We start from the raw sequence: 15,807 nt of genomic DNA, 5'->3' as shown, positions 1-15,807 counted from the left end.
TTCTATAGTTTGGCACCTTGCCGTCCACCCTGGCATTACATAAAGCACTCATTTTTCTTGTCACTTGTCAAACTGAATTAAGATTTGTAAATTAAGAAAGTCACAATGTGTTTTGTTGTAGTAAATCTAAAATATTCTTAAGGACTGTTGTCGATTATAATAATTATAATTGTTCTTTTTCCATTACAGTGTTTTGTCCATGTTTTCCCTTGCAGTGATCCCGACAGTTTTTACATTGTACATTTGTAACTTTTTCAACTTCATTTCTAATACTAAAATCTTGACTTGGTTATTCATATGTGCCTTTCGAAAGTCAATTGTTATGGTCACCAATCACTGTATCTATTTCTATGTTCACTGCATTCAAATTCACACTATCACTGATTTTGTTTGGGATATAATAGAATTAGCTCCAGAGTGGAACATAAAGTATGAAAGCCATATTTTACTAAGTAAACACAGTGCTGTTATCAGTTTGATTCTGTGGGCACGTATGCCCAAAACGAAATCATAGGTGAACAAGATCGTTGTATTAATTTGATGAAATCGGCTAGGAAACTTCTAATGTCATGAGATTGCTTCTCTTCCCTGTGGGACTTATATTTCACTATATAACCTCAGCAAAAATGAACACTGCAAATGTGCATGCTTGGTAATAAGATGACAACGAACAATGCCTAGTACTAGAGTCCAGGGGGCAGAACTTCGTTGTAGGTGATAGAATGCAGTGCGTCCAACTGCAGCCGTCGTTTTAATGACATAACATCCTGATGTCCATATGGCAGCATGCAGCCTTGCGAACCGAGTGCCCTAATTCTGAATCGAAAGGATGAGTTGGCACAGAGGCAGAACAATAAGTGTTTCAAACACTATGCAAAAGCGTTTTTCGGTGAGAACCCCCTGTGAAAAAAAATCTTGCCTTATTTAACTGCCACACGAGGGACGGGGAAGGCCGCGCATAAAAGATGAATGTATTGATGAGCAATCTCTTTAGGCATCGTGACATGGCAGTTTTGCTTTTCAGGTCATGATACGAGAAGTTATAAAAGGATGGCCTATTCTGTGGCGGGGTGGGTGGGGGAGGAGGGGGCTTTTTTTCAAGCCCAGATCTGCGCGACTGTAACTAATACAGGCTCTGGTCAGGGGCTATCATGCATTGCTAATGAGAGGAGGCTGGCCAAGGGAATCGCTCGCAGCTTTCCCAGAGCCTCAGAAGCAGCCCAGGTGTGCAAGGCTTCGCCAGTCCTCCCCACGCACTGCAAGGCACAGCAGCTCAACCCATGCCCACTCTCAGCCCGACTCACAGAGATGCCATCGTAGGCAAGGCCACTAATTTGGGTGCAATTCCTGCTAAGAAGCTACACTGAAATGAACATTGTGGGAAAACTCAAATTCATGAGACCTTGGAGAGTGTTCATAATTCATTCGCTGCTGCTTTCCCTAAAAGGTAAGACTTTGGATTAGGTTTCAGTAGCAGTTCAATGATTTTCTTTTGAACTAGCACTTCCCACGTGTGTGGCCGGGTGCAGTCGGACTGGTAACTTTTCTTAATGTTTACACAGACAATGTTTTGTTCTTTTTTTAACTTTATTTATGATTTTCGTACAATCATCCACTATAGTAATATTTTGTAATTACGCTTGACGCGGAAAAACACGACGCCTTTTTGTCACACTGGCGAATTATTCAATATTTTAAACTAAAATAAATACTCTTTTATGTTTATATTTGTGAACAGTTGAAGCATATTTCAAGTGATGCCTTCGTTTGACCTAAACGAAAGACATCTTTCTTGTGCTTCAAACATTACAGGCAGCAGACCGTCTAAACATGTCCAAGGGGGGCTTTGAAAAGATTCCCTCTGCAATTAAACGGGTCTCGTCTTTTGGATAAATAATTGCTATTCGGACGCCGAGCACCCCCAAAATATAATGACCATTCTTCTCAATGTTCTGAATGATACCCTTATGTCTGGGAGGGGTCGACAAAATGCGCAACAAGGTCCCTTTTTACTGAAACCTATGTGATAATAGTCTATGCTTGTCGACAGCTTCCAGCTTGCCAATGATTTCAGATCATTTGAAAAAAAATGGAAACATAGAATTTCATAATGCACAGGCGCCGAGCCCCGTGTAAAACTCTAAAGGCAAAAACATCAAGAAACATACACATAGACATATTTCCTCTCTTTGCTTCTGTTAGGAAGCCTATATTGAACTCCTTATGGCGGTTTATATGGAAGGCACGATTTGCCCGGCTTTATTTTTATGAACACAGTGTATTGTTCACTAGTGACATCTTTGATTCGGCATCAATAACTGTTTTCTATTTCGTGTTGGTTGGAAATGTTCCTGAAATATTAAAAACATCGTTTATTGTGTCCTATTTTTTGTCAAACAGGTTCAAATTGCGAGGCATCCGTTTCCCCGAGTACGCCAAGGTGAGATGCCATTTTATGTTTGTGGGGCTAATTTAATAATATTGGGGCTTGGGGTGTAGTTGTGTACAATGATTGCAGTGTGGTGTTTGTGCCATTTTTGTTAAACATGATGACAGTGGCAACGGTCTGCCCACCCTGCACGGACAGCTGTTTGGAGTCTCTTGCAGGAGAGGGGAAAGGAAACTCGCCCCCAGCCTCTGTACTCCCTAGACACGTCTTTGCGCAGAAGGCAATTAAATCGCTGAATGTGGCAACTTGTTGGGTGGATTTTTCATGGGGGGGTGGGGGGGCCTGGCACATCTACACAAACAGGCAGAGACCACCACACACAGCGAGGCCCCCTTGCCAGTGTACAGCATGACCTATATGGTTCATTAACATGGGAATGTTTCGTTTTTCAAATCCCCGACTAGATCACCTTCCTGTTGCTCAAGTGTGTAAGCGGGATAACAACTCCGATGGCAGAGACTCGTTTTGTGCTCACAGAAGCAGCTGCTTTCCGAGCTAAAGAAGTGCAAATAACGGTGGCGTTCAAGTCTTGGGTGTATAGCTCAGGGGCAACGTGTTCGCATTGGAAGCAAGACAACACGGAGTAACACAGGTTCGATTCCCCGGGTCCGCACTTAGAAACCTTTGGGTATTAAGCGCGATCACGCATGCCCAAATAGGGTGGTCCCACATAAGCAGGGTCCTGTAAATTATCACCGGGGAGAGTTTCTCTGATTCAGAGTCAAGAAACGTACAACCAGTATGTCAAGAAACGTACAACCAGTATGTCGTTCGAGTGCATTTGTACAACAGTGCAATGCGCAATATATGCACCCGAAAAGGTAGACCATTCGAGTTGAATACATTCCTCTGGCATCAGGCAGCTGTGAGAAGTCACATCATTTATTAACATGCTTCACAGCGCAGGCCAGCTTCCCCAATAAGGGTCTAAACAAAGGGGCTTATATCAGGAACACCCCCCAGCACTTCAGATTAATAATGGTCACTGTTGGTGTGATAGCTCAAGAGACGGGTGCACCTGTTGCAGAGGCTTGCTCAGGTCACAGGTGGGAATTCCACCTCAACAGGCATCATTTCAAAAGGCCTACAATGAACGCTATTGAGTGCTGGAGAGGGGTATACATTACAGCATTATAGGGCTTCGAAGCCACAAGATAAGGGCTGAAAGTCATATATATCACACCCCTCTGATTCGCACCCTCCGGAAACTCCCCATGACTTGTTTCGTGCCCCACTTCTCCGTTTGAACAACAAAAGTGATCTTTGTTATAAGTACAGGAAACAGTTAGGCTCTCTGGAGCAAGCAGAACAGTTCAGGCCCAGGGCAGAGATCAGTGAGTTCCCTTGAATTTTGTAAATCGAGCTTACAAAAAGACACGTTACCTTTTAAGTTGTTAACCCAAGAAAGACCTCTTTGATAAGTGCTGCAAATAAAAAAGGGAGCTGGTTGTTCAGCTTGCTCGTGAACCTTTGATTATACAAGATGCTTTTTGTTTCTTCCAGAAACGGGTTTAATGCGATTCGACAGAAAAGAGATCTCCTAACAGCACAGGTAGGTTATACCTCAGAGGGACCGTAAAAAGTCAGCCCTGAAAGTTGGTCCTGTGTGTACAATGCAGCCTTTGTAAGAGGAATACGCAAGCCTGAGGAGGCTGTGAAGAGCGGCCCCTCTTTCTGGGCTGCTCTCCCGCAACTGCCCGTGGACCCAATAATTCTCACCACACTGGCTGGCATGCGGGCAGGGTATAGCCATCATGCATGTATGTATGTTTTTGCTCTCCAGAGAGAATGGTAACCAAAGCTCAGATTTGTAGTGTTAATGCTCCAGAGTAAATGGGGGGCTTTCATCATGTGGGTGCCATTATGCTACTGCTCATATCAAAACAAAATGTGTACGATTGGTTACATTTGTATTGGTTCTCTATCTTTCCGTAATTTATTATGCTAGTCCTATCCTTTGGGTCAAACATCTCTATGTACAGCCTCCAACACTTCACATTTCAATTACTATCCTAATGATCTATTCTCCCTGCCCTTGGACAGGGTGGCCATGTTATTCAAGGTCAATAGGGCACCATATTTCCAGACCCAGGCTTTCCACTTCCAAACCATTCTGATATGTGAAAATGTTTATAGTTCCAACTTGCTTTGGTACATGAAGCCTTAAAACGTGAAACATGAAGGCCACTTTTACATAACCCCAATCTTTAGTGTAAATCGTCCACGCAGTATGCAAAGTGTTTGGTTGCCTTATATAACCTGCCACTCTATCGAGCGTACTTAGACATCCAGACTTTTCTAGGGGAGGGGTGCAGAGTTCCCACATGCAGGCGGATGCAGTCCAAGTCTATACCCACCCTGCTGTGGACCAGCAGGATCCCTCTGAAAAATCGGTGCACATGGCTGCCTATCCTACCCCCATGGAGTGAGGGGCCCCGAAGATCTCCTGGTATGGCCTTGCATGCCACAGGGGTGGAGCCAGTCTCAGGACTTTGTGAGTGGGGGAGGGTGGGTGTGGAGGAGAGTTTCAATAGCTGGCTGCTGCTGGGCCCTTGAGTGGTCAGCCATTGACCATGTGCCTTTGCTTGTGCACTATGGCAGTGGCACCCTCATACATAGGCTATCTCTCTGCTCCCAACTGTCTTGAACATTTTGAGGAACAAAAGTGAAGCACAGGGTCATGCTTTGACTCAAACAGGGCACCTTCTTGTAGTGATTTGGGGCGACTTTAGCTCTCTGCATAGCAAGCAAACATGTATCAGTATTTTATCAGGCACTGGAGGTGTACCCTGCAGCTTACCTATAGATAAATGAAGAAGGGACTTTAGCCCATTGCACTGTCTACCCCGTCCCCCCTCCTCACAGACCAAGAACTGAATCTCTATTTTACCTTCCTTTGCCCCATTAGAACCATCTTTCACTCCAATTCAGAGGATATTTAGTTTCACAAAGAGGTGCTAATCATCGGGAGGCGCGAGCCAAGTAAAAGCTGAGCTATTAAGTCTTTGGCTTCATCCTGGGGGTATATTGATAGGGGAAGGTCAGGCTTCAACCAACTGCCACCGTTTGATGCTGCTGCCAGTTAATGATTGTCGAAGCTTAAACACTCACGGCTGTCACAGGTAACACACTTGACAGTCTCCTGCTGTAGCACCCTTTAACATGGGCAGTCGTCCATATTCGAATCAACTTACCTGGATCACAGGTTAGGAAATTTGCTTTTGGCAGTCTGGCTGTTGACTTTGTTTGGCCTTGCCCAACCTTGCACAAACCGGCTACTGCCGGTTCCACCCAACAATTGCCTCCTTGTCCTTCGCCATTTAAAATGGCTGGCCCTTTTAATGACCTCCAATGGCAGCTGAGGCCATCTTCATTCCCATCGGGGCAGGACCTGAGCATCACAGCAGAGGGCTGCTTTCTGACTTCAACTTCCTCAATTTGGGAGTGCTTTAGCCCTTCCAAGCCAGTGACTTGTTCCGCTAATGCTATATGACCTCCCCAAAGTGTCCCCTGAAGAGGTTCTAAATGTGTGCTAACCCAGGTCTTCTGCACAGTTTGCATGCTTCTGTAAAGTGGACATGCCTTTGGACCACCCCTTGAAAATGAGGGAACAACCCTTTGGGAATAAGTGGAGGTTAACATAACATCTGCACACTTTGGGCCGCATTACTGATGAGGTGCTAATGGAAAAACGTGCAGTATTACAGAAACTCGACTGCATTACAGGTTATGAGATATTTGCCGCCAACGGTATTCCAAAGAAATGGCACCTGCAAGGTGCAATACCACTAGAAAACACCTCCAGTTTCTACTTCCATCCAAGAGGTAGAGTTATATATTCTGAAGGGTCCCCCGAAAGACTTAAAGTACTGTTTACGTAGTGAAAGTAAGTGCAAGCACTTCTGTTGACTACAGAAGGAAAACATCAGCATGGGGCCACAAAAGGGGGTCAAATGTTGGCATCTCTCATGCCCACCTTCTTCCCCCATTTGTAATTTAGTGCAATGCAGAGAAGAGTCGTTAATGACCCTAATCTACATTACAAAAGATTGTACAGCAGGGACATAACCCACTATTGGACATGCTCAATTGCCATCATTAAGATGATGATGGCAATGGTTAAATAAAGAATAATGAGGTATTTCACTGAATCTGCATACAGTACTTCTGTGCAGGTAGTATATCTCTGTTCTGGTGTGGTCCCTCATGTTGCCATGACTAATGAGGTGGGACCTGCTCTATAATTCTTGCATTGCACCGGAAGTGATAGAATGAGCACTAGCAAATGCAGCTCTCCCTGTGTACTGTGTCTGTGACCTCATTTAACCTGGATGAAAGGACTAGCAGAGGTCCAAACAATATATTGTTTCAGACATGTTCTCGGTTTAGGGGGTATTACTGTTGTAGTTTTGGTTTTATTTAATTCCAGGAACTATGTGAAATATTCTCAAATAACACGGACGCGTAGACGTGCATTATACACTTTTTGAAGACAATATGTGAAGGAGGATTCTTATGTGCTAACGTCTCTGCACCTTTCAGAGACTTTCAGAACGGCCTAACAACACGAGTGTTTTAGCACGACAGCGTGGTGCAACGCTAATCTGGCTACGGCAGACATTTGATTCTCTTAGGTTTTAGTGCCGTCTATATAGACTTTTTAACCCTGTTGAGTTATAGTGCCATCTGTTATTATTTGTATAATAGGTTATTTAAGCGCTAAATACAAAATAATGCATTATTACATTTTCTGAGACCATGGTGTGACTTGTAATCCTCAAGCGAGACTTGTGGTTTTAACTGTCATTGACATGACATGGGGAACATCTGATGGCCCCTTTCTCTTTGGCTCCCCTGGGGGAATTTCTTTTTCTGCCTAGATTGTGGCTCTAGACAAATTGCTTAGGCCGGCTTTACAGGCCAAAACTGCTCAAAAGTGCCTAATTGGGCCAAGGGAGGCAGCGCCACGCAATGGTTGCACCCGAGTGCGAAATGTATATTATTCATTATGCAGAGGAAAAGAACAGTAGTATCTCAATTAAAATGGCCTTTGATATGAATTCGATAACACAGGCATGAAACCAATTAGCAGTAACTAAAGCAGGGCAAGCAGAAGAAGTACCTCCACAGTGAGTGGACAAAGAAAGGGGCTGATGATAAAACATACATAAGGCAAATCTATCCTAAGGCAAACCACAACGGTGCCAACGTGTTTCATGCACAGACGTTTTCTCAAGCCACACAATACTCACATTGGCTGTATTAGCCAGTCTTCGTCTCGTAAAATAACACCAATTTTGTGAACAAAAAATTTATTTTGTTCCAGTTCATCATACCGTTTGATCTTTGAAATAATGCAAAGTCAGTTACTCAATGTAGTGTCGTGTCATAGCTGCTGGCAATCAGCAATTCCACTCTGCAGTTCTCTTCTCAAGGTTGTCATCTCTTTGAAAGCTTTCAAATAATGCAAAGTCCGATACTTTATATAGCGTGTTTTGACAGCTGCAAATTACCAGGGTGCCAAGTTTGTACTTCTGCCTGACCGAACGCCCCTACACTGAGGTTTATGGCATGTGAACTAATAATCTTGAATAGAGAAGTGCAGAGTGAACCTGCTGGTATTACCAAGGGTATTAGCATACTTGATCGAAACAATTTGACCTTTTATTAGGAGAATGTTGGTCAAATTTAATTTATATATATATATATATATATGGGGTGGGGTAAGGGAATATGTTAAGGTGAGGGAAGTGGGGATAAGATGCAAGGGATCTCTCTCACATTTTAGAGCAAAAAACGACCAAAAGAAATTCAGTTAAATTGGAAAAGGTTGTTAGGCAGAAATGCAGGCAGTACCCTCTGGGACCACTACACACAATCAGGACTAAAGGTGTTAGCCAAACCAACCTTTGGTTTAAGTCTGTACCACACAGTTTTTGGTAGCGAGCTGAGCAGCCAGGCTTATCTCAAGAGTGAATGTGAGCAGTACAAGTAGTTACACAGAGGACTTTCAATCACATTGGTTCAAGTAAACACTTATACTCAAGGTTTTGTGGTAAAAACACTTAGTAATTTATTACACAATCATTTAGAAAACATTTCACTAGAATAGACAAATTATTAATATAAACAAATACACTCCAATACTAAACTGTAAGCTTTTGGGGCAGTTTGAGCTCCCCTGAAATAGGAGCAAAATGACAGTCAAATTACTTAGCAGTGAGGAAAAAGGACAAAAGTAAGTGGAATAGATCACATATACTTTTTAGACAGTGCAAATAATTTCAGTTCACCAGAGGAGTTCAATTCAAGTCAATGGGCCAGGCCAAAGTCAATGGCTAGTGTTATAGATAGGATAGAGCAGTCTGGTATCAAAGGGTAAAGTCTTTGCAAAAGTTCTTAGAAGTAGTTTAGGCGAAAAAGGATCATATGATGGGTCACAAGCTGATTACGCCTGTAAGTTGGGAAAGTTTTACAAACTTTCACCGCGAGAGTGGCATTATCTCAATCGGGTTGGCACAGTACCTTTTCTATGAAGAAACAAATGCTGTTGAAGTCGTGGTTCCTGGCAGGTCCTGCAGATCTCGCTGTTCCTGAGCCTCAGTCGTGGGGACAAGAGGGAGCAGGGACGTCATTTGGGGGTCGCCAGAGGTCGCAACTGCGACCTCTGAGGTCTCCCTTGCGACCTCTGTGGTCTCCCTTGCGACCTCTGTAAAAGAAAAAAATCGTTTTTTATTTATTTATTTTTTCTTCCGTTTTTTGTAATGCAAGGTCCTGGAGTGGCTGGCTCTCATGTTAAGACCTTTAGGACCCTTAAAAAAAAAAATAAGAAAAATAAGAACAGGAGTGCCACAAGTCTAACACTTTCAGCACCGACCATAAATAAGAAAGAATAGGAAACCAAATAATGTGTCTTTCTGGAATTCTGTACAATAATTGCTAGACTCATTAAATGTTTATTTCAGGCACACTTCAAGGGGTGAGTCACTGATTTAGTATGTTCTTAAACGCCTCAACTCAGCCTTTCATCCTTCTGAGGTCGATAAATGAGTACCAAGACAGGTTGGGTGATATTGGGTGTATATTATTTCTATATAAAGCGCTTAAGCGTAAGTGCTGTATAATAACACATCATTATCATTTGGTCATGGATTTGGTAATATGGGCCTATACACACTGATCTTAACGCTACATATGGCGATCCATTCTTGCATGAGATGTACATCACATTATAGAGATATCGTAACCATATTTTTCGTAATGTACAATGCTGGGATGTCACTTCCTGTTTGGCAACGGGTTAAAGGTCGTGTTCCATCGCTTCCCACGATATCACTTCGGGGTGGGGTCAAATGACATCACTTCTTGTGATGTCATCAGAGGGTCAAGGGTCGTGTGATGTCACTTCCGCTACCCCTGGCTTTTTGGTGAAATGACGTCCCTGAGAGGGAGGACGTTGGGGGACTCCTACACTGCACGGGATCGTCGAAGAAAGCAAACAAAATGGAGTCACTTCAGTTCCAGTAGCTGTAGATTCAAGAACACAAGCTGCTGTCCCTCTCCCTGGTTAATCCTAACCACCCTTGAGAATGGTATCAAGGTGTCTTATGAGTTGATTGGTCCCACCAACTCAAAGGAAGAAGCCGTCCTTGAAGGAGCTTCTCTGTCAAATGGAGTTTGGCAATTTGGACCTGCAGCATGGCTTCATTGGGCAAACTAACGGTCCAGGAGTTGCAGCAGCCATCCTCTTCCAGCTCGTCTTCGGTTCTTTTGTTCCACTGGTCGACTCTGCTTTCCAGTCTTAGAGACTCGCCTTTTAAACATTTTCCTCCCATTCATTCCAGCCTAGCTGTCACTTACCCAGCAGGGTGGCTGTCCTTGCCGGACAGTCATCCAGCCAATGACACCAGAGTGCATTTGGGTCTCCTTGGAGTCTAAGCACAGGGAGTTTTGGACACCTCCCTCACTTCCTGCCCGGCCCAGACACTCAGACGCCAGACACGGTCTTCAGTCCTGAAACCTGCCAAAGTCAAACGATCAAAGGGATCAAACCTGGTTTGGTGCGCAGAGACAAACACTAGATGGACCTTTCCAAAAAGAAACGGCAAAAAAAGAAGACCGGGACCCGTTTCAACAAAGGGGTTTAAGGCGCCATCTTGAAAAACATGGCTCCCGTGATTTTTAGCTACCGGTGTTCACGGTCGGGAAAAATCATGGTAGTTCATTGTAAAACTACTGCCACCAGCCTTTTCAATAGGAAAGGGTAGCATTTGACTGCTACATGAGTATTTAGACACAGGGGATACTATGTAACCCCTCCAACACTCCATTGTATGATGGTGTGTTCTGGGTCTAGGAATTTGGAAAGACTTAAAGTCAATTTCACTTTATATTCTCTGGGAAAAAGTATTTTATCCCAGAGAAGGTATTTAAACCTTTTGGAAGTCTGTAACTGCACTGAGGGTGCTGTGTAACACACATGAAAAGATGCCTATGAAGTTCTCTTAAAACTCCAAAGTCAAAGAACACAAATGTAAACCACACATCAAAATACATGAAAGAGTGGGAAAAAGAGGCTCACACTCTTTCCAGGAAAAAAAAAATCAAGTGCTCAAAATCCAGCAAAGTTGCTGGGGGTCTATGAGGTGAAGGAAATTAGCCCATTTATGAGAATTCTTCCTAACAAAGGTCAAACATTTTCAATCAAGTAGGGCTAAACCATTCCCAAACCCTGACTATTCCAATTGCTTGGCTGGCAGGGTGTTCAACCGTATCACCACCTACCTAGAAGCACATGGACTCAGTGACCAACCGCAGTCTGGGTTCTGCATTCATCCCTCCCCAGAAGCAGCAGATACCTACACCCATGTATCAAACTTCCATATAGCTGCTTGTCCCTTCTCTATGCTCAGCTACTTGATCTCACTGCTGTTTGATTCCACTGGGGACTTATCTCTCCTCACAACTCTCTCTAACTTCGGCTTCCAGGGCACTGACCTTGCGTGCATTGCTGTTTACCTGGCTGGAAAGCCCAACTATATCTTCTTGAATTCTGGTACTTCCTCTGCCATTCCTTTTCCTGCAGGGGTCCCTCAAGGGCCTATCCTTGGTCTCCTCTCATTCACTCTCTACACTGAGTTGGCAAAGTAATCTCATCCTTTGGTCTCTCCTATCACTCCTTTGCCGATAACACATGTCTTCTTTTTCTTTGCCTTCTTCGCCCATGAGTTATCTTCCAGCATTACCCACTGCTCCTCTGCAATAAACTACTTGATAGTGCCTCATCTAACCAGCCATTGCTCTCTATCCTTTCTCTCGGAAATCCACACCCCGTCCCCTAAAGCTCACAACTTGGGAGTTCTCTTTGACAGCAGCCTGAAACGGCAACAGCTGCCATATTTAACCTGATGGGCAGTCGTACCAACTGCCTCTGTGCTCATCCTAGTCCTCAGCAGGCTGGGTTATTCCTTCAGCCTCTTTATGATATATCATCTATACTCTTTTACTCCTATTGATAAGAACTTTGCCAGCCGCATCTTCATTAAACTCCATCTGTTCTCACCCACCCGTCTGCATGTAAGGTGGCTTCCGTTGTAGATTCGCTCCCGCTTTAAATCCCTTCTTCTTGTCTGCAGGTCAATCCATTGCAGAGCTCTGCCCCCTTCCTGGCCGATTGGACGGAGTTAGCTACTCCTCCTACTCATCCCCCTCATACTCTGGGATCTGAAGCCCATTCTAACTTCACTGTTCCTCGTTCTCCCTGTGCTACCTCATACATCTCAATGACATGACTTGAAAATCTTTATAAAGTTTGCTGAAATGTTCCTAGGAAATCTCTCCAATGTTCTCTGCCAATCTACCCAACGTTTATTGCAAATCATTTGGGTATGTAGGTATTTGCACACGTAGCTATTTTGCTCTATGACAGATTCTGGACTGAAAAATACTACTGGAGTGCTGCAGGCAGGGTGTGCAAGGCGAGGGTGAAAGTTAACTTACAATGATCTAGGGTGCCCGATAATATTGAGGGTGAGCAAATGTGAGAAGGAGGCAAGGGGGCACGTGAAAAAATTGCCAGTGAAAGGAAAGGAAGTGAAAGAAACACCTCATTATAAAGTAGTGCACATGCCAGCATTCACTCTGCCTGAGTACAGAGACTACCTACATGCAACATGTTCCAAATCTCTTTAATGCATCTTGCATATTTCACTGTTTCCTACTGGGTCTTTTAGGCACTTTTGAGCAGTTTTGGCCTGTAAAGTCGGCCTAAGCAAGTTGTCTAGAGCTACAATCTAGGCAGAAACAGAAATTCCCCCTGGGGAGCCAAAGAGAAAGGGGCCTTCAGATGTTCCCCATCTCATGTCAAAACCAGATTTCCAGGGTGTTCCTTCTCACTGAGCTGAAAAGTGCCCAACCAGGTTCTAGGCCTTCCAGTGGACCAGTACAGTGCATTGTTGGAAATGTATTTATTTTACTGCATGGTACCCAGCATCACTGCCCCAGAAAGTTTCTAAAGTGCGTATTCCTAATCAAAGGTTTCAGGTAGAGCAGTACTAATCGTGCATTGTGGCAAATGTAGTGCTGAAAGGTGCACATTTCTCTTGCAGTTCTTCCAGTAGACCATCGCAGTGTGGCGAATACATTGATTGAGTCAGGGCAGCTTTTAGGCAACAGTGCACCCAGGGAGAAACACCCGAATATATTCCCCCTCCAAATGCCTCAAGTTGCTCTTCTACTGCTACCACACAATGCATTTCCTCTACAAAATCATTAAATCATTGCAATTGAAATACTGTTTTATAGTCTTGTACTTAACATGAATAGGTAGACAAACTATACAGCAATATTTTATGCAGGAATTCATGTTCTATCGTATCTTTTTGTTTGTTGTCTAAATGAAAGCTACTCGGCTATATGATAATGCTGCAAAAGCGTCCATTGCTGCTGTTAAGCGCAATTTTGTCTCAATCGAAAGCGTAGCAATAGCCAATAACCCTCTTTAGTTGGCGAACACAGCGCTCAGAGACCATTTCAAATGTTCCGGTGGAAGATTGGAAGATGGATGTAAAAGATATGGCAAGAGTCAGGCAGTGGTGAAAAAGGAGGCAGTTGTAAGCTACATTAAGTAAGGTTAGGTTACAAAGAGTACTTTGAAGTTACTTCAAAGTGCTATAGGTGAAGACCAAAGAAGTATGTAAGCTATGAGGCGAAGAAGAAATGTTACCTCAACAAGGGGCAACAATGTAAGTTTCAAGCTACTAGCCTGCCGTAACAAAGTTACTCCCCAAAGTTACTTCTATACATACACACAGCACACCATTTCTTACCAAGAATCAAATATCACTAGCCAATGGCCAGTGGCGAGTGCACATTTAGTGCCATGGCCGTATGATCTGGACCTAGACAAAGTATAACAATACCTGCTAAATAGTCTTAGTGCATGAGCATCTAAAGGGAAAACCTGGTGTATGATGAAAGTACTCGAGTACATGATTGCAATATCTAGAAAATAGCATGAATACTTAGGCATGTGATGGCAATAACTGCCTAATGGTGTGAGTCCTGGGAATATAATGTTAACTTCTGGCAAATAGTTGCATGCTGGATGGATAGCTCATGTTTTGGGAATGGGACAGTGCCATGCAACAGGTTTGAACCCCTGGTGGCACTGACTAGGCCCTTCTTCATTCTGAGGGCGACTAATCGGGTACCAGCTGTGGGTAATACTAATGCACATTAATACAGGGCTTAGATGTGGTCCATCTACACTAATCTTTATAGAAATTACCAAATTTCAATGATATGATCCAAGTACAATGCCAACGTATTGAGATGCCTAGTAAATTGTGCTACCTGCTGTTGTCTGATGGCAAAAGCTGGCCATTTGTGTGAATACCTGGCAATGATGGAAGTTAATTACTGTATGATAATTCCAGTAATAGGTTGTATGTTAACATATCCTGCCGATACCTATCAAATCTTATTAACTTGGACAGGCAATTGTAACAGTTGCCAAATTGGGAATGTACATGGGCATATGATTTCAATACCTACAGTAGCACTAAAGAAAATCCTTTCACTACACACATGCTTTGTCATTTATTGTTGCTACAATAATTGTTTTCTATCTTTCTACATACATGTTTTCACCTGAAATAAAGCAAACAAACAACCAAACAAAGGAAGTAATCGTCTGGCCAATCCCCTGAACGTTCACACTTCCGTTTTCCAACTCCTGGCCCCTTGCTAAAATGTAAAGGCCAGTGTATATATGATTAATTATTTATAACGCACTTAATACCCAGAGGTTTCTAAGCGCGGACCTGGGGATCTAACCTGTGTTGCTCCGTGTCGTCTTGCTTCCAAGGCGAGCACATTGCCGCTGAGCTATCCTCCCGAGACTAGTGTAGCGCGCTGGTAGCTCGTTGGTGTTCCGTCATGTGCAGCATGGAAGGTTGTGTGAGTGGAACATCTGAAATGCGAGGGTATGGCGGTTGAGAGAGGGAAGGGGAGCCACAAGGATTGACGCTGTGCTTGGGCTTAATGCAAAAGATACTTAAATAAACCGACCTACAAAGTCGATCGTGTCAAGCCTGTTACTTCAATTTGCAGATGAGGATGGTATGATGTGAGGATGTCTGTCAAGAAAGGTATAGCGCAAAGGGGTGATTTTGTCAGGGCCAAGTTACCTGGTCCTTTAAGGCAAGGACCCATGTGGTGGTCCTGACTGTGTAAAATAGAGAGCACTTTCCACAACTCGGGGACGACAGAAGATGGAAGTATCTGTAATATGAACAGAGTTGTGAGAGGGAATGGGAGAGAGGCTAACTATGAGATAACAGAAGATCAAGGTGTGGGTGACCAGGGGATGGTGTGATGGCTGTTCAAAGTGGCAAGTCGCTCAGGTCTGAGAACCCTCCTGTAAGATTCAAATATTTTGCCTTAGGTTAACGGGAAGGAGATGTGTAGAGTGCTGGTAGCTTGTTGGTGTTCCGTGATGTGCAGCATGGAAGGTTTTGTTAGTGGAAGATCTGGAATGCGAGGGGGCGGCGGTTAAGAGAGAGAGAGGGGGAGCTGCAAGGATGGACGCTGCACTGCTAGTGGGCTTAATGCAAAAGATACTTAAATAAAACTACATACACAGTCAATCGTGTGGAGCCCCTACTTCAGCCAACAATAAACACAATACTGCTTTTTTCCCGACTTACTTATACTTGTTTTTGTCTCCCAGTAAAGAGTATAGTTTGGCACAGTGTCTCCATGTCATCCAAGCACGTGTTTTCAGTCCTGGCCTTTTGTGTAGCAGATCAATGCATTCTCGGAGTTGTAGTCTTTTGTCAGAACTGGATCAACATATC

At 43.7% G+C, this 15,807-nt stretch overlaps 1 protein-coding gene across 1 annotated transcript in view; it reads left to right on the top strand.

The window, feature by feature from the left end:
- The first annotated feature begins 1,242 nt into the window (after positions 1-1,242).
- The window catches only part of OTOGL (otogelin like), a 1,792,821-nt gene continuing 1,778,256 nt past the window's right edge, over positions 1,243-15,807 (top strand). The window contains exons 1-3 of the mRNA XM_069629328.1: positions 1,243-1,447; positions 2,401-2,440; positions 3,953-4,001. Coding sequence (XP_069485429.1) covers positions 1,369-1,447; positions 2,401-2,440; positions 3,953-4,001 — 168 coding nt within the window. The 5' untranslated portion in view covers positions 1,243-1,368. The remainder of the gene's footprint in view (positions 1,448-2,400; positions 2,441-3,952; positions 4,002-15,807) is intronic.

Source organism: Ambystoma mexicanum, chromosome 12 (genome assembly GCF_040938575.1).
Source record: "Ambystoma mexicanum isolate Mex_15411 chromosome 12, UKY_AmexF1_1, whole genome shotgun sequence".
Classification (NCBI taxonomy): Eukaryota; Metazoa; Chordata; class Amphibia; order Caudata; family Ambystomatidae; genus Ambystoma; species Ambystoma mexicanum.
This window is presented reverse-complemented; position numbering and strand designations above follow the sequence as displayed.